The sequence below is a fragment of the Pleurodeles waltl genome, chromosome 6, assembly GCF_031143425.1.
Source record: "Pleurodeles waltl isolate 20211129_DDA chromosome 6, aPleWal1.hap1.20221129, whole genome shotgun sequence".
NCBI lineage: Eukaryota > Metazoa > Chordata > Amphibia > Caudata > Salamandridae > Pleurodeles > Pleurodeles waltl.
In genome coordinates, this window is record NC_090445.1 from 215,542,837 (window position 1) to 215,565,554 (window position 22,718).

General features: G+C 43.1%; 1 protein-coding gene across 6 annotated transcripts in view; it reads right to left on the reverse strand.

Moving 5' to 3' along the window:
* Positions 1-263: 263 nt before the first annotated feature.
* Positions 264-22,718, reverse strand: part of FAM171A2 (family with sequence similarity 171 member A2) — a 231,269-nt gene continuing 208,814 nt past the window's right edge. For 4 of the 6 annotated variants that reach the window (XM_069237909.1, XM_069237912.1, XM_069237911.1 and 1 more), the window contains exons 7-8: positions 18,978-19,104; positions 784-6,007 (exon numbers count right to left, since the gene is read on the reverse strand). In XM_069237909.1, coding sequence (XP_069094010.1) covers positions 4,435-6,007; positions 18,978-19,104 — 1,700 coding nt within the window. In that variant the 3' untranslated portion in view covers positions 784-4,434. Of the gene's footprint in view, positions 748-783; positions 6,008-18,977; positions 19,105-22,718 lie in introns of those variants that run through there. The other 2 variants (XR_011204773.1, XR_011204772.1) reach the window with 1 other exon arrangement.

A 22,718-nucleotide genomic window follows, 5' to 3' on the forward strand; every position in this document is an offset into this window, starting at 1 on the left:
CAGTACAGTATCACCTTGCTGCGTAAAGACCATGCCCATATATCTGTTGTTCATGTGGATGTGAGGTACAAAAGAGGGCCAGTGGTGTGTAAAATGGATTCCCTTTTCTATTTTAAAAATGGACCATCAGCTCACACAGGATTTCTATACCCAATTACTGCATCAGGTGTTATGGTGAATTGCAGCAAGCAGGCTATCATGGGCCTGAGAAGGGACACAGCTACGGTACGTCTTCCATCAGCATCTACGGCATCTTCTAAAAATCGAGAATATAAAGCACATTTTATTTGCAAACTGGCAACTGAGCATGTTCAGCAGTCTATGTGCTTTTGTCATTGCTTGACATATGAATGTGAAATACACGGTGAACTGGAATTCTGGTTCCATATATTGCCCCTCTACATATATCCAAGGTCAATGGGTACACCAACGGAGGTCACAAACAGATACACCCATACACACAAGACATCTACAGATGTGGGTGAACAAGAGGATCGAGCTGCCCAAATCCACGAGCGGAAAATGGTGACAAAAACAGTGGAGGTCACATGGTCCCGCCTCAACTCCCTTACAGGGATATGGAGTCTCATGAAAGAGGCGGCTTCAGCCTCTGCAGCCTGTCTTCCTCCTTCCCCAAACCCCCAAAACAGTTCACCTCATTCCATCTTCTTTTCTAGGCAGCAGTTGGGGCCCCCTGGTCGAGAGGGCGGGGGTCAGTTTTTAAGGGATGACTTTTTTTCCAATCGCCTAAGTGGAGGAAAGAAGACAAAAGAAAGAGTTGGAGACAATTCTTCGAACTGGTTTATATTGCCGTCACACGTCAAGCCTTACAATTCAACGGTCTTGTTCGCATCAATATCCATTCAGACAGGGTTTATGTACACGTAAGAATGCCTTCAGTCCCTCGGGGTGGGAGAGAGTATTCTCGGATATGAGGAAGGACAGATCAAATGCTCAGGGCTACTCTACACATAAATCAAGTTCACAGATGCACACAGTGGTTGGTTCCAATCAATGAGGCTGTTGACTATTCCAATCCCATCATCGCAGACCTCCCTCAAGAATTACAGTCCTTCTTCCGAAAGAGGAGCATAGCACTGGAAGGCAGGTGGGGAGGGGTAGAAATATCGTGGAGGAGGAGGAGATGCTTCATAAGCACCCACAGAATAACCTTCAAAAGCATCCACAGCATGACCCCTGAATGGCACGTGCCTCTTCTCCCCTCAGTTTAACTATGGAGCTAAAACCCTGTTTAAGGACCCTGTTAAAGAAGCTGAAAGCATGTGATTGAACAAACCTGACCCATACATGAAACAAAAGTGGAGATTGTTGTAAAGATTATAAGGCTAGTGTAACCCTGTAATTTAAGTTATTTAGTTAGTAAAAAAAGGTGCTAGGGTAATATGAAGAAAGGACTTGCAAAGGTCTAGGTTTAAGGTGTGTCTTTCTCAATTTATGATTTTCAAACATGTACTTGACTTCACCCTGTGGGATATAGAGTTATCATATATATCTTTGACATTATGGGCAATGAGTATCTGAAGCTAGCTCAAGAATGTCTATAGGGTCCGGACTGCAGGGATTGACACCAGGACATTTGTTTAGTCATGAAGTCCTCATCTACAGATGCACCTGATCTAAGTGTATTATCTGCACAAAGGTTTCCAGCTTGGGTCCTGCTCTCCCTCTATGTGAGGAGCAAGATGCCTTCAGGAAAAGATCCATTTGGCCAGGCTGTAACATGAGTGCTGCAGAAGCATGTGTCAATCAGCATACAGCAATGCAGACTTGCCCCCCTAAGAAATTCCCTCCATTCTTCCTCCACATTCCGACTGGGAAAGAAAACAAACCTCTGATGTACAGGACGAGGGCTGCACCCAATCATATTAAACCACCAGTAACACATAAGAAGCAGTCACGGAGGTCATTTCACAGACATCGTCCCACACCCATTCTCCTCCCAGCCTACAGAGAGAAACCCTGGGACCGAAGGCACTTAGAGAGGAGGCAAAGGAAGTAGACCGAGCAACAAAAGAAATGACCTAGGGTATATCTCTAAACAAAGACATCACATAGAAAATCACATGGGGGCTGCAGAGCAAGAAATATGTCTCCAGGGCATACAAAAAGAGTTCATTTGGCAGTATAGTGAAATGTATAGAAAAGAAGGCATAAGAGAATTAAAACACTCCCTCCCCACCCCCACCCCACCCACTGAAGACCTGTACACTACGCTTTGACATCGTGTGCCAACAGTCCATTCATTGTTCGTTCATAGTCTACCCTTTCTATCCCGTCCCACCACTGTCCCCTGGTCTGCGTTCTCTGTTCTGTGGATGCTTCTGCCCTAAAGAGTTCAGTCAGATGATCTTTGTCATCGGGGAAGGCAGTGGGAGAACCGACTGTTGTGCTTTGCTACACTGCGATTTGCACTTTTAGGAATGACTTGAATTCTCTTGACAGCTTTACACCTACAGATAACACTGCAGTATAGTAGGGGGTAAGAGTTGTGATGTTTTTCTCTTCCAAGTCCCAACATCCTATAACCACACCTCTCACTATGCCCAAATGTCTTCACCTTTGTCCGCAAAGACGAATCATGTCTTTGAAGGATTATTCCAGTTGAATATTGGCACTATATCAACTGCATTCGCCTTTCACAAATGTTTTGTGAGCACTGGTGGACAGGATTTGTTTCCTCGTCTGATCAATTTAGTGGAAAATGAGCAGTCAGTCTGGTTTATTAAGCTGTGCTTAGATGCCAATGGTGTACTTTACATCACTCTCAAGGTCTTTGGCGTAAAGTGTTATTTCTCAAGCCATTGTCTCCTCCTTGGTGATTTCTCCAGAAGGTGGGTTCAGTTAGTTTTCCAGCTTTAAATAAGGAGTAACTTCTGCCTTACAACAATGCTCAGCTTTTCAAGACACCCTTTAGTCGAGAACTTCCCCCGCTTAGCAGCAAGTCTGTTGAGCATCACTAACTTGTGCTAAAAATGGCCACAATATGGTTTCAGTCTTCACAGGTCTTGGTGGGAGTCATGGTGTCTCTGGCCTGGGGTGTAGAATGGGTCATTATCATTATCTCTGCGCTGCTACTACACTTGTACTTGATTGCATGTGTACATGAGTGCACACTATACCTACAAACCAGACAAACCTCACATTCTGTGTCTTGTGTCCTCTTTGGAACACGTAAGTATCCAATTTTCATTGATGTTACACACTGAATGTTTAACTCAATAGATTAAAGGTCAGAGGCTGACCACGAGAAGGCCAGAGGGTTACAGAGCCTGATCCTTCTTAGTAATAGGACAACACACTCTTGATCCAGGCTCCGAAAGGAGATGGACTGATCAGCAGCACTGGAGGACAGACATTGGACACCTGATCTGGCCTGATGTGGAATTAGAAAGCCTGAAGACAATAAAAAATAGTAGACTGATTGCGTAGATGCTCCTCCAGGAATGCAATGTGATTGCTCCTTTCATTGAACATTTTGCAGATCTAAGGGAGGTAAGCGGGAATGTGAAGGGGCAGATGAATGACAGACCATACCCATCCTCTATAAGGAGCCATGGCAGCAGGTCTAGGGTGCGCTTTGCATGCAAAGGGGCTGCTGAACTCTTCCCAAAGTCTTTATTTTATGCACACATAGCCTAGCTAATATATTCTACTCACTGTGTCACTATGATACAGATATCTCTTTACATTAATCAAGTGTGTGTGTATGTTTGCCTACGCAAAACTTCTCGAAGCAGTGGCACCATGGTCAGTTATCAGGACTCAACTTCTGGTCAGTGGCAGGAGAGCCTGTGTCTGATCCAACAGTTATTTTCACATTCAGGAGCAAATATTTCAAGCTGTTTTATCTCATCTTGGTCCACATCTGCCACCTTAGTTTGCCTATCACTTATTAGTCTTTTAGGCAAGTTCTGTTGTTTTTTTAAATTGCTACAAATCGCAGAAGTGTAATGGTGCCCTGGGCACTGGCTAAAAGGGGAAAGACTGGCAAAATGGTATAAAGAAGGAAGAAAGAGCGCAGCAAGATTGAGGAGAGTGGAACAATAACAGAGTGTCTTCCAAATGGATAGTAAATAGGGAAAGAAGGTGTGGATTTTCTTAAGGCCTAATAGATCAGACAGCATCACTTTTGGCATGAAGAGGCCACACAGGCTCCGGCAAACAGATCCTGGAGTTCCTTGTGGCACAAGAGTTAGGCATGTTGGGTCAGTACCTGTTTCTTTTCTTCCTCAAAACAACTCAATTACATATTAAAGGGAAACATATGCCACTCCCTCCATGCCATAATTGCTTGTCCTTTCTTTTCATCCCAGAAAGGAAAGGAGGCTGCTTTTCCTTTAAGGAGGGTACGACCCTATTTTGTGACACTGAGCACAGCTCTTGTCAATAATGGAAAGAAGATGCACGTAGAGTCTATTTTGTGTTGAAGACCATTAAAGGTCGCTCTTCACGCTTCTGCCATGGGCTCTTCCTGTCCCCACTCTGGTCGTCGCCCCCCTCTGACTGGTCGTTCATATCCTCATCTGGGCTGGTCATAGAGTCTCGACGGAGCTCACTGTTGCTGCTCCGCGAGCTGTCCCCTCTGCTCCGACCTCTTCTGGGGATGGTGGCCCGATGATCTGGATTTTCATCCAGCAGAGGTGTCAGAGAGTTGTCCTCGGGAGAACAGATGGCCGTTCTGCTTTCACTGCTGCTTTGCTCTGTGTCATCGGTGAAGACCAGCTTGGAGTAGGCCATGTTCTGTGCAGTTGGCCTCTCACGTTCTTCCTTGATCCTCTTCACTGGCTTGGCCTCGTTGACATCCACTCCAGAATCCTGACTGGTATCAGTTCTGCGGTTCCTTGCGCTGGTTTGAAGGTCAATGTAGGAGTGTCTGACTTGAGAGTTAGAGCGTCCATCCAAGGATACAAACCATGCTCTCGACTGGGGTTTCACCCCAAGTTCCAGCAACTTCTTTTCAGTCAAAGCCTGAATTTCCCCATTCAGCTGTGCCATTGTTGACTCATTCAACATAACTGGGATAGTGACAGAGCCACTGACAGAGGAGGGGTGAGTGTTCCACCCTTTCCCCTCTGGATCATCTGAAGTTTGATTGGACTGCTGCATTTGCTGATAATGGTGATGTTGTTGCTGAAGTAACTGCTGACGTTGCTGCTGGTCTTGAGGCCCAAACTGGTGGGGCATAGGCATCCCAGACTGGAGAGGCATGCCTTCATGTTCCTGCTGGTTCTCTGCCATGGACTGCTCAGACGCCATTCTCATATAATGTGCAGGTATAACTAACGTTGGCATAACATTTCTGTACATGTTTTCTTTCATATGGTCAATAGAGCCACAGAAAATCAGCTGACCCGCTTGGTTCAAGGAGGTGGGGCGTGCCAGGTGGTCAACAGACTGAGACATCATGTAGTCAGGTGGCTTGCCATCCACTTTGTGCCCCATGTAGTGTTCAAATGGAGGTGGCAGAGGTGGCGGTGAGGGTGTATCACGTGCATACCCCTTGTTCTCGTTCCTGCCATTCCTCCTTTGTGTCTCCGTGCTCTTGTCCTCCATGCGTCCATGGGACACCATAGAGCTGTAACTGCGCTTGTAGTCCTCCAACTCGGGTGGCTCAAGAGCACCTGGGACATCCATGGACCGTGCTGCTTTCAAGGCAAAGCTCTCCACTTGCCTTGGGTACTCATCGTTGGAGCCAGTCCGGTGGCTCATGGTGTCGTTGGAGGCTTTGCTGGTGTGCCTGAGCTTCTGGCATGGCGTCTGCTTGAAGAACTCCTCTCGGGAGCTCTCAAACTCGCGTGATGTGGAGAAGGCTGATTTCATGATAGGCGTGTGCATGTCCGTGTCACAATTCGATGACGTCTCGATGTGGCTGTTGCTAATGAGGTTAATCTGGGACATCGACGTTGCTTGGTCTCTCTTGGAGCCATCTAAGGTGGATGTCATCTGAAGCTTCCTGTGCTGCTGCCTGGGCTTCAGGCACCGCCTCCTGAAAAGGAAACAAAGATGATGTTTAACTTTCATAGCCATATGCTCTGTCTTGTTTTACAGACGTTCTTGACTCCCCACTTTACCCTTTACCCTCCAGATTTGACTGTTCATTTTGCTGACCAACATTTAGAGGCAATGATGTGCTGAAACAGTGCTTGAATAGATATGCCATCATGTCTTTACTTACTAAGCTTACTTTACCTACTACACTGGTTAAGCTGACCTCTTAAAGATGGCTGTAGTTTGATCTAAAGATGGGGGTCGGTAATACTTTTAGGAATCTTCCTGTGTTTTATCATTCAGGGTTACTTTTGCGGAGGCAGTGAGCATTCTGAGACCTTATGTACTTCATGGGTTTCATAGCAGGGGTGGTGGGGGGAGACAGTGTTTGCAGACAAGGAGTGTCTTGTGAGAACGCCTCATACCTTGAACTGCATTATTTGCTGTGCCGGAGCAGTGATCTTGGCAGGATGGGAGTTCTGTCACTCTAAATAGGGCACTATGGCTCTGTCATTTGGATTATGTGGTCACTTTGCAGAAGAGGATAAACTTGTCTCAACATGGACAATTGGTGGTTTGTGTATTTGGCCACAGAATGAATCGGTGAAATGAAGGCAATGAAACGAAGGCAATCTCAGTAACAAAAGTAACGCCTATGATTTTTCTTTTTTTGTTTGACTTTGGGGCAAGCACTAGCATGGAAAGCAATTTCACAGGAGTGATTGAGTTCCTGTTTGATTCACTCCCTATGATACGAACCTCTGTTTCTCCCAGTTCAGATAAAAAAAATGCTATAGTAGCAGGAATTTGTCCTCTAGCACCAATTAAGCATCAGCCGTAAATCAGTATCAATTATTACATTAATTCTTTTGAAAAATCATTATTTTTCATCCTCTCTAGCTGCCACTTTCCTGGTTCTACATCCCCCCTGTAGTTCCATGTTTCTCCTTCCCCTTACCCCAACGGGGCCTTGTTCAATAATGTAGGTGAAGCTTTGTCCCAACAAGAAATTATTTCACAGTAGAAAACAGAGCGAGGGATGCTCTTGATGGACCAGCCAAGAGTTGAGCCCTTCTCATCTGATGCTGCCGCAAGAAGCTGATGTGCATAAGGCATGCTTGCGCTGCGTAGGATTGTTTCAGTGCTTCTGTCAGTCTGTACCTGTTCTATGTGTGTGCGAAGCTTGCACTTCTGTTGTCTGTGCTGTGAAGGCTCTCTGTGTGAGGCACACTCTCATTGTTTCTGTAGCTTCTCTGTGTGAGAGGGATGCTTGTCATACAGTTGCCAATGTTCTTCGTGTTGTATGTGTCTATCAGTGCTGCACATGTGACATGGCTGGATTTCTGCTGTTACCCATTCTGCACCTGTTCTGTGCGTGAAAGACAACTGCACGGCTGGCGGTGCAGTCACTGTTCTCTGTGAGGTATGCATGTGCTGTTTCTCACTGCTGTACATGTTCTGCATGTGAGAGGGAAGCTTGCATGTTGTGTGTGTGTCGGTTCCGCTACTACTGCCCTGGGTGTACATGGAGAGAACATACGAGGGCCGATTCCACCACCTGGTATGGGTGCTTGCGCTGTTTCATTCGGGGTGGCGCCAGCTGGGTGTATGACGCTTGCGCTACCAGTGTATTTGGGGTACATGTGCTGCGCAGTGATAGGGAAGGTTCATCCACGTGCTCTGTACTTATCTACGTGCGGAGTGACCGAGTGTGAGAGACGGGGAGAGAGAAGCATACATTACTACCAGCAGGAAGCGGCAAACTACAGGGGCTAAACACGTTTATTACCGAAAAGACAATTTAACTATGTGGAACTAAAATGGATGCATTTTTAAAATAAGTAAGATATTAGAGTGACATTTCATGCTGATTTGCGGTACTACGGCCCAGATGTAAAGCACAGCAGTATAAATACTCAGAGGAAACAGTCATTGCACCGGGGACAGACCTGCTGCCAAATTCCAGCTGTCCCACTCAGCAGTAGTTCCTCGATGCTGACTACACTGGGACCACTATGGTTTCCACAGTTAGGCACATGTAGACCACTGAAATACGTGGCGGTGAACCTACTGTATTAAGTACTGACATTCTCACTCAACAGCAGTGGTTTTTTACTCTAAGCATTTCTGCCATGGAAACACGGCAGACACACCAAAAGCATAACAAACATTGGCAAAGCCTATAGGCCTGGCTTGCATTTGGATTACTGACTAAAACGTTTCAAAAGTTTGCTGCAATAAAAAAACAAAAACAAACAATAATTGTATTATTATGCAATGCATGAGATGAAGACTTTATTGTGCGATGGCTCAGTTTAGTTTTGTCATGTAAAGTAGTTCCTCATACGTTGCAGTGCAGACAGAAAGGGACTTGATACGAGTAGCTGCTTGCTTGGGTCACGTAGGGGATGGGGGCACACTCGGGGTGTGGTGGGAGGGGATACAATTTATTTAAAAATGTATTTAAAAAAAATAAACACTTAGCCTTACCGCTGCGCGCCGCTCTGCTCCTCCGTCTCCTCTCTGCAGGCTGCAGGCACAGGCTCCCAGCCTCTCCTGCGGCCAATCCTGACGCTGCTCAAAGCAGCATCAGGATTGGCTGGGAGCACCCAGCCAGGGTGCTCCCCGCAGACTGGGAGCCTGTGCAGGCTCTCTCCAACCCGGCAACTGTGTTGCTGGGCTGGAGAGAGCCTACTACGCATGTGTGTTTGGCCAGCCCGAGACGCCCAGCCAAACATGCATGTGCAGTGAGGGGGAGTGCTGTGCACTCTCCCTCACTGCTCGTCACCCCAGTGGCCCTGCTCCTTTAACAAACAAAACAATAATATAATTGTTTTGTTTGTTAAAGGTTTTGCAGCTTCTGCTGCTGGCGGGGATGGGGAGCGACGCTCCTACTCCCATACGCAGGAGCCTCCCCTGCTTGATACACCAAACAGCCAATAACATGAGATGAGAGAAAATTACTCCTCTGGGTGGAGCAAACACAGCCCACTCTTTGTATATTTTAAAGCATGATAAGAACAGGTCAGCAGACAGCTCTGTAGACAAGCCTCATCTAAAAAGCAGTCCCTCTTACTCAGTGAATTTTCATGAGCAGATATATGTGATATGGAATGTAGATCCTGGTATTATACCTCGTCATTAGAGCACATTTGCAGTGTCAGAATTTCTTTGAGTAGCGTTCATCACTAACTGTAATTCTGCCATTAAATGTAGCCATCACAACAGAAATTCCACCAGTGAATTTACCACACTGCCCTCACCAACAGCAGAGATGGCTCATGGCCTGATTTATATTCACCATTGTGACAGAGTAATCTATCCACAGAAATATACATCCTGCCTTAAATTTGGCAGATTAGTTTTGCAGATTGTCAGACAGCAACATGCAAGTGTAAAAGGCAATAAAAGTAGAATCTACCTATGCCAAGCATACAGTACATTATGCCATCATTGCTTATATGATGTCAAACTGTAAAGCTTAGGGCAACTTTCCTATACATTCAGAAAATGGTAGACTGATATTTTGGGAAAAAATTATGCTATTCACAATAAATAAAAATCTATTTTCTGCAACAATATGAGCAAAATTTCAGGAAAGACAAGCTGGTATTTTTTATTAGTATAATCAGATTTTGGTAAAAAAATAAAAAAAAAGTGTATTTCCAAACTTTTGCAAGCTGTCCGAATGATAATTTGTTCTGATTTTGATACGCTTACTGCTGATGTCATGGGGAAATGTAAAGAAGGCATTTGGGGACAATGTAAGTGTAATCTCAGAGAAAGACTGCCTGCAGACCTGCCGACCTGCAAACAAAATTCCCAGTATGAGGATGAGGCGGTGCTGTGGAAGGGATGGGACTTCAGACTTGCACCTACCTGAGAAGCAGTGTGCCTTCCACAGATCCCCTCATGCTCAAAAACACAAAGCGTCACTGAGACTGTCACCGATACCCTGGAGTGTTTCACACCCCTTTCTGGGCATTGGCTGCCTACAGCCTCCGAAAAAGAGCTGGAAAGCAGCTCTGAGCAGTGCTTTCCAGCTGTCTTTCCTGCCACAGTGTGATTTTGACTCCTCACTGGGTTACTGTAGGAAGTTAGCGCTGTATGTACTATTTCAAAGTAAGAAATAGCATGACTAGAGTCCAAGGGTTCCCCTTAGAGGTAAGATAGTGGCAAAAAGAGATAATTCTAATGCTCTATTTTGTGGTAGTGTGGTCGAGCAGTAGGCTTATCAGAGGGTAGCGTTAAGCATTTGTTGTACACACACAGGGAATAAATGAGGAACACACACTCAAAGACAATTCCAGGCCAATAGATTTTTATATAGAAAAATATATTTTCTTAGTTTATTTTAAGAACCACAGGTTCAAGATTTACAAACAATACTTTAAATGAAATGTATTTCACTCAGGTATCTTAGGAACTTTGAATCATCACAATAGCATACAGTTTTGGCAAAAATGGCAATAAGCTATTTTAAAATTGGACACAGTGCAAAATTCAACAGTTCCTGGGGGAGGTACAGTTTTAGGGAAAGAACACTGGTGCTGGGGCCTGTTAGCAGGCCTCAGCACACTTTCAAATCATAACTTGGCATTAGCAAAGGCAAAAAGTCAGGGGGTAACCATGCCAAGGAGGCATTTCCTTACAGTGACCATGTGAAGAAAGCCGAAATAGGGTGACACATGGTAGCACCGTGTGAGTTGGCAGGTCTGTTTCTGTGTTGTGTCTGATGGAAAATGGAAGTTTGTATTGTATATGGCAAGCTGATGTTTTGGGAAAAAGATGAGACTATTTATTGCGGATGTATGACATAATTTCCATGGTGGTAGGGGGCACTTTCTTGCTGCTATACATCTGCTAAACCCGATTGCCATCTTAACTGGTATATATTTCTCTGCCTCTTCCATCTCCTCATACAAATACGAAATACACTGACAATAATGGGTAATTCGGGTGCAGTATCAACATCGTCAACACTCACTCTGTGAAACATCACATACCTTCTCACACCATCCCCTGCTAGGGCTTAAGGGACATAAGTCCTAGGGTGGCTTGAAAAAGCAGTGCCATCCTGCACTGTTAATGTTTTTATGGCCTGCTTTACAAGTTATGGATGAGAATCTACCAGTCTATGATTTTGTGAGCGGTTTAATGCCACTACCTGGGTTCTTCTGCAAACAGAGTTCCAAATTTGAGGGGGGGGGGGGGCTACTTGCAAGGTTAAACCAGGATTTGAGGTGATTGGCAGCTGACTGCAGTCCCATGAGCAGAGGACTATTTGCCTGTACCTCTATATTGGTGAGGGCCTATGTGTCTCTTCACTTTAAACTGCTCCCATGCATCCATAAGTGGCAGCCTTATCTTCCCATGAGTGTGTGTGGTGGGTAATCAGTGGTGCAACATTTGTCTTATGTCTGTGCGACCAGGAGACCATGAGTGGGGTGTCTGGTGTCCCTTGAGGTCTCTGCATGTGGATCTTCACACAATGGTGCTTCATCTACAGGGTGTTTCCATCCAGTGGATATGGAAACGTACATATTTACATGTCCCCCCAAAATTGCAGCTCTGTGGTACGCCATCTAAAAATCATGGTAACTTCCCTGATGAAACAATTTTTGTCACCTAGTCAGACACCCTCTTTCTCTTGTTCTTGGTCAGTGCTAGAAGTAACATCCCTCTGCTGTTTCATTAGAGGGAGTGAAGTTGCAGACCATAAAATATTCAAGTTCCTTTTTCTCTTGTTTGATTGATACCACTTTGATGGAAGTAGCCTTATTAGAGGGGAAACGTAGAGAAGACCAACCTGACTTGGGTCAATAAAGCACCTTTGTAGGTTTTGATCAATAGAATATCTACTTGATTGCCTCATAAGTGCAGAAAATAAGTGGACTAAGTCTTAAGATGCTCTTTCTCTTGATTAAAGGAGTACTTTCAACATTGAAACATCCTGTACTTTGGTGGGCTATCCCTCCTCGCAGGAGTCCTCTACAATGGTGTAAATATTGGCCCTGTGGAGACTTAGCCGAGGACAGGTATACATGCTAACCATTAACCCTTCCATCGCTTAACAAATGTGCACATGTGAAGTGATTCGTGCTTTGAAGCGGGTTAAAGAAGACGAGGAGGCAACTAATCAGTAAAGGGTTAATTCTTCTGTGACAAAAACTACACCAGGCACATTGTATTTACTCCGTAAAACCAGTTTAAATATGTAATTACCAACTTCCACAGACACATGTAAAAATATTGTCATTTTCAGTCATTTCTAGGCTTAACCAATTTCACAAAACATACATACAGGGAGTGCAGAATTATTAGGCAAATGAGTATTTTGACCACATCATCCTCTTTATGCATGTTGTCTTACTCCAAGCTGTATAGGCTCGAAAGCCTACTACCAATTAAGCATATTAGGTGATGTGCATCTCTGTAATGAGAAGGGGTGTGGTCTAATGACATCAACACCCTATATCAGGTGTGCATAATTATTAGGCAACTTCCTTTCCTTTGACAAAATGGGTCAAAAGAAGGACTTGACAGGCTCAGAAAAGTCAAAAATAGTGAGATATCTTGCAGAGGGATGCAGCACTCTTAAAATTGCAAAGCTTCTGAAGCGTGATCATCGAACAATCAAGCGTTTCATTCAAAATAGTCAACAGGGTCGCAAGAAGCGTGTGGAAAAACCAAGGCGCAAAATAACTGCCCATGAACTGAGAAAAGTCAAGCGTGCAGCTGCCACGATGCCACTTGCCACCAGTTTGGCCATATTTCAGAGCTGCAACATCACTGGAGTGCCCAAAAGCACAAGGTGTGCAATACTCAGAGACATGGCCAAGGTAAGAAAGGCTGAAAGACGACCACCACTGAACAAGACACACAAGCTGAAACGTCAAGACTGGGCCAAGAAATATCTCAAGACTGATTTTTCTAAGGTTTTATGGACTGATGAAATGAGAGTGAGTCTTGATGGGCCAGATGGATGGGCCCGTGGCTGGATTGGTAAAGGGCAGAGAGCTCCAGTCCGACTCAGACGCCAGCAAGGTTGAGTACTGGTTTGGGCTGGTATCATCAAAGATGAGCTTGTGGGGCCTTTTCGGGTTGAGGATGGAGTCAAGCTCAACTCCCAGTCCTACTGCCAGTTCCTGGAAGACACCTTCTTCAAGCAGTGGTACAGGAAGAAGTCTGCATCCTTCAAGAAAAACATGATTTTCATGCAGAACAATGCTCCATCACACGCGTCCAAGTACTCCACAGCGTGGCTGGCAAGAAAGGGTATAAAAGAAGGAAATCTAATGACATGGCCTCCTTGTTCACCTGATCTGAACCCCATTGAGAACCTGTGGTCCATCATCAAATGTGAGATTTACAAGGAGGGAAAACAGTACACCTCTCTGAACAGTGTCTGGGAGGCTGTGGTTGCTGCTGCACGCAATGTTGATGGTGAACAGATCAAAACACTGACAGAATCCATGGATGGCAGGCTTTTGAGTGTCCTTGCAAAGAAAGGTGGCTATATTGGTCACTGATTTGTTTTTGTTTTGTTTTTGAATGTCAGAAATGTATATTTGTGAATGTTGAGATGTTATATTGGTTTCACTGGTAATAATAAATAATTGAAATGGGTATATATTTGTTTTTTGTTAAGTTGCCTAATAATTATGCACAGTAATAGTCACCTGCACACACAGATATCCCCCTAACATAGCTAAAACTAAAAACAAACTAAAAACTACTTCCAAAAATATTCAGCTTTGATATTAATGAGTTTTTTGGGTTCATTGAGAACATGGTTGTTGTTCAATAATAAAATGAATCCTCAAAAATACAACTTGCCTAATAATTCTGCACTCCCTGTATGATTTATAAAATGTAGAAATTAAAATATATTATTTTTAGATAATTGTGTGCCTTTACCTTAATTTGTTTTTGTAGTCAGGAAGCCACTTCAGATGATTACTAACCTCATGCCCATGTCACTTTTTTAATGTATCACTGATAATTGCCTTCAACTTTACGGATATCAATGTTTCTAGTTCCAAATATAAATGTCATCTTTAAGGGCACATAGCTTCTTATTCGATATTTATCACTTTACATTTGCTTATCAGAGACATATAACTTCAACCATTCATTCTATGCAAACATTATAAATGTTTAAAAGTGCATGAATTATGCATTAAAAGTCGATTTTCTTATAGTTTAAACATTCGCTGATTTGCATTCACAGACCACAAGATGTACATGTATGTTTGATTTGAATAGAAATTCAGACTGCATCACAGCTTTGCCTGTAATATGGTTCTGTTGCACTTCATGTGACAATACTGTAAACTGCATATCCTAATTAGCCCTACCACTGTTTTTAGATATGGCTTGACAGTGCAGCTCTCACCACACCTTATGTAATCAACAGAAAAGAGCATTCAGAAGCACTACTCAGAGAGGGGCTTTGGCGCTGCTACCTTGTCAGTTGGAAAAGCTTATGCTCAATACAGCAGGACGGATTTGGTTTTGGTGCCAATCCAATGACAAAGGATATAAGCCTGATTTGTTTATTAGTTAAAGTTATGACAAATGCAATAGGCCTGGCATATTTATTGTTAAGAACATATGTTAAAGATAATTGGCATTTCATGGCAGATTGTTATTACACTGTGTTAAAGGCTGTAGAGGTCTAGTTCGTAACCTGGAATGTCACAGATTACCATAGTAGTGAAGGGGTTTGGTGTTGGTTACCCCTTCTGACAAACCCTTGGTGTAGGTGACTTGCAATGTGATAATCCTTGTTGGGCCCTCTTAGGAGGTTTTTTTTGTTTTGTGAACTGCACAAACTTATATATTCTTATTGTAAGACTGTATGCCTGATGGTTGCCTTGCAGAAAAGTTTCTTCTCAATTCAGGTGGTCTGAGCTGGCTACCGTAACAACACTGAGAAAAATGTATGTCTGGTGTCATAGGTCTGATCTATACAGTACACATATTATGAGAACAGTAGTAGGCCTGGCTTATTTATTGTGAAGAATGTTTTATAATGCCAATAGGTCTTTAATGGTGATTTGTTATTAGACTGTATTGAAGGCTACAGGCATTTTGTTTAGATGGAAAATCACACATTACTGTAGTACGCCAGGGTTTTTGTATTGGCCTTCCCCACTGACAAACCCCGGAGTGGGGTTAGAAGATTTTCACTATGATGATCCTTGTTAATTACTCCCAGAAGGGGTTGTATATTGCTTTGCTATCTGTAATGTTGTATATATTTTTAATTGTATGACTGAATGATGATGGTTGCCTTGTGGCATAATCTATGTTCACTGCAGTAGGCCTGAAATGATTATGGTGACAAGCCAAAGATGATCGGTATAGACCTGAGAAAATGTATGTTAGATGCCACAGGTCTGATCTGTTTACCATCAACAGTTAGCTAACCGGTTTATTGTAAAATGCGTATGTGAAAGCAATATCCTTGTAAGATTGGATTGTTATTACACTGTGTGTTAATGCTGTAGACAGATATTTTGCTACATGGAATCTCACCGATTACTGTATTAGGCAAGGATTTTGTGATGATCACACCCTCTGACAAACCTTTGCAGTTTGAGATTTGTATTTTGATACTCATTGTTAGGCCATTTTAAGAGGGGTTAGACAATATTTTGCAAGAGTGATTTTGTAGATATTTGTCATTTTATAACTCTTCTTCTGATAGTTACAAGCTTGTGCACAAATAGGTAGGCCTGAGCTGCTCATGGTGACAAGCCAATGATAAAGGCTAGAGGTGTGATTGATAATTTGGGAAAGATTAAGTCAGATGTCAGAAATCTGACCTGTTTATTATGGAAATGTATGATAAAGGCAGTAGGGCTAATTTATTGATTGTGGTACAGTGCAGACAGGTATATTGTTACATCGAAGCTCACAAATCACCGGAATCCATGCTGGGCCATCATAACAGGGTTTGCATATTGTTTTGCCCACTGTACATCTGTACTTATCTATACTTGTGTGACTGAATGCCTTGTGGGAAAGCCTATATTCAATATAGTAGTTGGGAGAAAGATATGGTGAGAAGCAAATTTTGAATATTTTGTAATAGGCATGCTTGATACGTTGGGAAAAGTTATAACAGATGCCATAGGTCTGATTGTTTTTAAAAATGTGACAAAGGCAGTAGACCTGACTTATTTATTATGGAAAACATATGTTAAAGTAAATAGATCTTAGTGGTGAACTGTTATTACATGCTGCAAAAGCCTGCAGACGGGTATTTTGTTACATTGAATCTCAGTGAGTTCCATGTAGGCAAGATTCTATGTGCTGAATAACCACTTCGGCACAACCTGGAGGTAGAAGATTTGTACTGTGTAGTCCTTTATAGACCCTCTTAGCAGGGTGAAAAATGTGTATTTGTCTGGCAGGCTCTCGTTAAAAAACAAACCAATAAAATACACACATACATATAAATACATACATACATATACATACATTGAAGGTATTTGGGTTGGTTCCCTTCTGCTACTGGTCTATTTGAGTCATTCTCACTTTGCTTTCATCCATTAGAGCGTGCAGCATGAGCCAAGGAGTCTGCCAACATCAGCCATAGGCTCTATTGCCCTAGGAGTGGCGGTATTTTCCTTAATCACGTACACATTTGGTTGAAAATGAGTGAACCCATGTTCTCTGTTTGCATGCCCCTTTTCATTTCTTTCTGTCTCTTTTTTATTTTGTCCTTATTTTTTCAGAGCATACTGTAGCTCCCTAGACAGTGTTCCCAAGTGCATCGCTTGCCGCCCCTTTACTCTGCAGTGTGCTGTATTACGCACAGCCAATGTTCCTGAACTGGGCAGCCATCTTGGAATGGTACTGTCCATAATGTACCACTGATTGTCGTTCTAAGATGGCAAACACGTTGTTTCTAAATGTGGCATTCATGTTGGAACTCTAAAACAACAATACACTATTTACAATACAACTAGACGTTTGCCAGTCACTGTTATATTTTAATTTTAGTTTGAAGCATACCATTTAGTAGGCAGCGTGTGTTATTTTTTCTACTTTAATTCTTCTAACATGCTTGTTGTGCATCTGTGTGCATTTTATAGTGGATTGTTAAGTAGGCAAGTGCAAGAACGAGTCACTGGGTCGATGAATGAATGCTTGAGTGCAAGGATGGACGTCAAATGTTTTTGTGGTGATCCAATGAGTGCATAAACTCACCAGTGACAGAAACTGCACTTTCAGTTATAAGCCACACATTGTGGCATTGCAAAGGCTTGCTTTTATGACTTGTGCCCAGACCACACCATTGTGATTTCACTGCAGGATTCCAAATGAGTGCCCATGGGTTTAACTGTGATTAAAACTGTAAACACGTACTTTGTTCCTATCTAAATATATTATTTCACTTCAATTAAACCAAAAAAGCCTCCAGGAGACAGAATCCATGATGGGTGAGATATACATAGGCAGCTGCAGACGGCACTGAAACTTCACCACTATATGTAAAATAAAACTGGAGCCAATTCCTGAAGCATTTCAATGTAAATGTAATTTAAAAATTGAGCATCCAGGCCAGGTATTAAAAGGGAAAACACATGGGAAAATAAAGAGGGGGGCATTGAGTTCGGGATCAGAAGGTACAGAAACTGAGGACAGAGAAGAGCGCCCTCTAAAAGATTAGATACAAGAGGTCACTTAGAGGGAGGGCATAAAGTGCAAAGGTCTTTGTAAGTGAAGGTATACAGGAACGAGGTCACTGAAAGGAGGCTGACAGAATGCAGAGGTCACTGAAAGTAAATAAAGAGGTCACCAAAAGTGTATAAAGCAAAGTGATCATTTAAAGCAGGAAAGGGGTCACTGAAAGAGTATACATGAAGAGGTTACAGAAAGAGTAGAGAAGAATGGGGTAAATAAAAGCAAGACCTGGGAGTACAGAAGTCACTAAAAGGATGGTGGAAAGCGGTCACTGAAAGGGAGGGAACAGAGTGCTGAGATCATTGAGAGAGAGAGAGCAGATAGACAGCAGGGTCACTGAAAAGGATTGCGAAGAGGGCAAAGGCCAAATAATCCAATGCCATGTATGACATTTGCAGCAGTCCAGGCTTTGTAGCCAAGAGGACATTATATTCTGGGAATTGTAGTTTCTGTTTTTAATACTTTATGAGCTCAAAAATCCCAGCATACAAAGTACTGATGGCTAAGAGCCAGGACTAGCTGAAGGTGTTACACATGGCCAGGCGCATTTAAGCAGTTACTAAGAGGTGCCTGAAATTAGGGGAAGTAGCAGGCAGTGGTCACTGGCATGGACTGTATATGGGGCAGAGGTCATGGAAAGTTATGGTGTAGAGGAAGGTATCACGGAAATGGCAAAAAGGGCGAATGAGCATTAGAGGGAAGGCAGGGGTTACTTAAACTGAGGGCTTTTGAGGCTGAGGTTATTGAAATTGACCGCAACAATCAGGTAATTCCATGAAATGGGATGAAGGCAGACAGAAATCACTGATGGAAGGGTCACTACAGTAGGGGAGGTGTAGAGGGTTGGCACAACAGGAAAGTATATTTGGCATTCGGAAGGGGTATGTGGTTGTTTCAGCAGTGTAGGAGTGGCCGCTAAAGGGTGAGCATTCTATGAGTGGAGGGGATACTACAGGAATGGGAGCACGGTACCTGCAGGTTAGGCTAGCTGAATGTGGCTGGAAGGAGGGGGCTGTTAGGACAGATGTTTGATCTCTCCATGGGGTGCACAGCAAGAATGGTGGGCTCACTTCTGGCAGAGGGAAAGAATAGGCACTGCAGGAGAGGGTATCTCACTATGGCAGCAGTGGTTCATCTGGTAAGAGAGCAGCGTGGTCCATGAAGAAGGGTGGGATGTGTACTGTGGTAGAGGAGGGATAGCTGCTGCACAAGTAAGAAGCCAAGAGGCCTTTTTATTTGCATCGCATGACCTAGCGGAGTTGACTCACCTGCAGTAGTAGATGAGGAGGCAGAGCAGGATGAGCACCAGCATCGCCAGAGCCCCCAAGATGGTGAGGAGGAAGATGGTGTGGTATGCTGTGAAATCCTTCATCCCTGGCCCGATGCCCAGGAAACCTGGAAAGGAATAAAAGATCAATACTCAGTAACTGAGGCAAGAGGCCATGTATTCCTAGAGTAAGAAGGGCACGAAACACATGTACTCTTACAGTCATCCTTTTCATGAACCACATCTAGGGCCTGATTACGACCTTGCCGGAGGGGATTACTCGGTCCCAAATGTGACAGATATATCGCCTGCCGTATAACAAGTTCCATTATATCCCAGCTCCAGTTCTTACCATTTGTACACAGTTCAGGCCTCTGTGCTTGCAGGCATACTGTATTACTATGTGTTAATTGTAATGCTGGTCAATTATAAGGGAGGTTCAACAAGTTAATGAAAGCTTTTATTTCAACATTCTAACCTACCAATTGCTTACAAGACATTAGAGAAATGTCATTAATTATGCACAACCCCATGACTAACACATTTTGAAGATCAGTGGTTCCCAGCCTGTGGTCCGGGGACTCCAGGGGGTCTGCAAAGCCTCCTGAGGGGGTCCGCGACTGCTTAGAAAATTAAAAAATATTAACAGAATAATAAAGTGTTTATAAATAAAGTGGCTAAATGTACAATTGAACATTTTAAAACTTACTGTAAATGTCAATGAATTCCAAGTGGTAGGCTAAAAATTAATACCCTCAGATTGGTTTGTGGGAGCAGTGCAGGAGCATCAAACAGAATATAGTATGGACAATGTGTGGCTTCAATTGAATTTAGAAAAACTGCAACATTCCTTTTAAAATTCATTTATTTTTATTTTTTTATTTATATTTGTTATCAAATTAAAAGGTGGTATTATTTGTGTATGCGATTGATTTATGCTTGTTTCTGTATTTTTGTGTGTATTGTTTTGCAATTCAAATCACCAACAGTGTTTAGGCCAGGGTCTCTGGCGTCTAGTAACGACTTAGTTGGGGGTCCCCAGATTCCAATAGGGATTCAGTGGGGGTCCCCGTGATCCAGTAATGATAAAGTGGGGGTCCACAGAAGTCAAAAGTTTGGGAACCACTGTTTTAGATTGGGTAGCAAGAGCCAGAGTTTAGCTAAGTTTACAGAATATTAAAAAATATAAATTTTTAGGGTAATTTGTAATGATTTGGTTTTAATAACTTCTCAATTAAGGTTTCTTCGTTGTTCATTCGTTATTTGCTCCCTCACAGAGGTATCAAATTGACAGAGTGGTAAATGGAGAGCAGAATGACAGGGGAGTGAAAGACAAGCGACTACAGTCACATCAAAGAAAAACATGGTGGACTACATTGACATCAGATTGAGAGATAAGGTAGCAGAGTGACATTAGAGAGAGACAAGATGGATGACGTTGACTTCTGAGTGACACATAGGGAGCACAGAAAAGAGGCTTTGGGGAGTGCTGTGACAGTGATATGGGAGACATGGAGAAGGTGAATTCAGATATTTGGGGACATTTATTTGGAGAGGATATCTCTGCAGTCCCGCTGCAGCATGCACAGAGGAGGATGGTCCCTAACACAATTGCCTGAGTACTGGAGCTTTGTTTCTTTGTATATGTACACTAGGAAAACATTACATACTTGTAACAATCATTTTGCAGCCTGGGATGCTCAAGGTTCACATGCTGTGCACAATCTTGCAATCTAGAGTTTGCCACTGAGCATTACAAGTTGCTTTACTCAGGAGAAGGAGTTTCAGTTTTAAGGTGAATTGTGGTACCTCCCCTGTACCCCTCTACTCACCAGGACACATATCCCACATAGGATATTGTTTCTATGCCAGGCCTAAATATATGTGTTCACTCATATTGAATATATTGATAAGTTGTTCGCAGTGCTCGTTTCCAGTGGAGTGGGTGGGGTGCATGTGAATTTACAGCACTGCAGGATGCAAAACAACTGTTACGGGTAAGCAACATTTTCTGCTTGCAGCATGTGTAGCGGTAGAGCACACACTATGCATAGATTGAAAACCAGTACAGAGATCCCTAAATCAGTAGCTTGCGAGCAGCTGTGGAAGATGGTGGTACAATGTTTTGAGTGCTGTTTGCCTGAATATTGCTTCTTGGCGGGGGTGAATGTTCACACAGTAGGTTGCATTCCATACGTTTACTACAAGGTTTCAACCTTGCAGATGTCTGCTGTGAAATCTTGCCTAGGAACGACATTGTGCACGTGGAATGCACTATTGGTATGGTATGCAATGCATATTTCCCTTTGGCACAACAAAGCTGAATGCATTTAACATTCCATCTTGCTAGTCCTGCTTTTGAGATAGGATTGCAATAAGTGACTGTGAAAAACTAACAAATAGTTTGGTTTTCCTAATAGAAAGAGCACAGTCAACATAGTATGTGATGGGCTTCCAGAGATCTAATGTGGACAGTGTTTTGTCTGCTACTGACTGAGGCTGTGGGGAAAGGGAAGACAGTTAAACGAACCGAATTAATATTAAATTACCTTAGAAAGAAAACGAGGATGAGTGCATGGAACAATCCTGTCTTTCTATACCTGTAGAAAAGGTTCATCAATTGAAAAACTTGAACCTCTTTTAGAGTGCAAACAGCCACAAGAAAATCTAGATTCGCAGACAGAAATTGTACCAGACATGAATGTAGTGGATTGAAGGGTGTCCCATGAGGTTAGTGAAAGGTGAGGTCCCAAAAAGGTCTTAATGACTGGAATTCTAAAAATAGACCGATGCTTTCTAATTTGATGGTTGGCAGCAATTGTCACTAAATGAAGTGTAAGCTAATCCTGCTTTTGCAGGTGTAACAGGTAACATAAAGTGTGTAGACTGTAATTGTTAAGGGATCAATATGAAGACTGGAACAGTACATGAAAATAGCCTGTGAGTGGTTAGCTTTCTAGATTCTTTTATAATCTACATAGAATCCTTAGCAAGATGCAAATTCTAAGACCTCGGGTGCTAGGTCACAGGGTTGTCTTGAGACTGAAAAGCAGGAGCTTCCCTTGGTGTTGACCGAGTAAGTCTGGAAAAAGTTGTTGTTTTTTGTGCAGGTGTACAGTTATCTCTAATAGTAGGGAGTGCTTAGGTTGATGTGCCCATGTTGGAGAAATACAATTTAGCGTTATTAATGCCTGCCTCCTTTTCTCCACTACGCAATGAATCAGTAGTGGTGGGGGAAAGAATAAGCAAATATACCTGACCAACGTGTCCAAAGGCATTGTCCAGAGTCCTCAGGTATGGGTACCTAGAGGTGATGTGTTGGCATTTTGCATTATTATGGACGATGAACAGATCCACTGTTGGGGTCCCTCAACATTTGAAGTATATGTTTAGAGTGTTAGATATGATCTCCCATTTATGGGTTTCCTGGTTCATATTGCACTGCAGGTCAGCTACGTTCCTGTCCACCCCTGGAACATATTCTGCCAGAAGGTGTACCCAATGTCAAATTGTCTGTACTAGTATGTGGAGAAAATGTCCACCTGTTTTGCAGATACTACATAATGGTCATGCCCATACAAATCAGGACCATAATGTTGTAAAGTGTCATTGGAAGGCACAAAGGGTTACCTACACTGCCATAAGCTCCAGCACATTGATGTGGTGGAATGGTTCTTGTAGAGTCGATCGTCCCTGTTCAGTGAGGGCATCCATATACACTCCTCAACCTGCCATGGCTGCG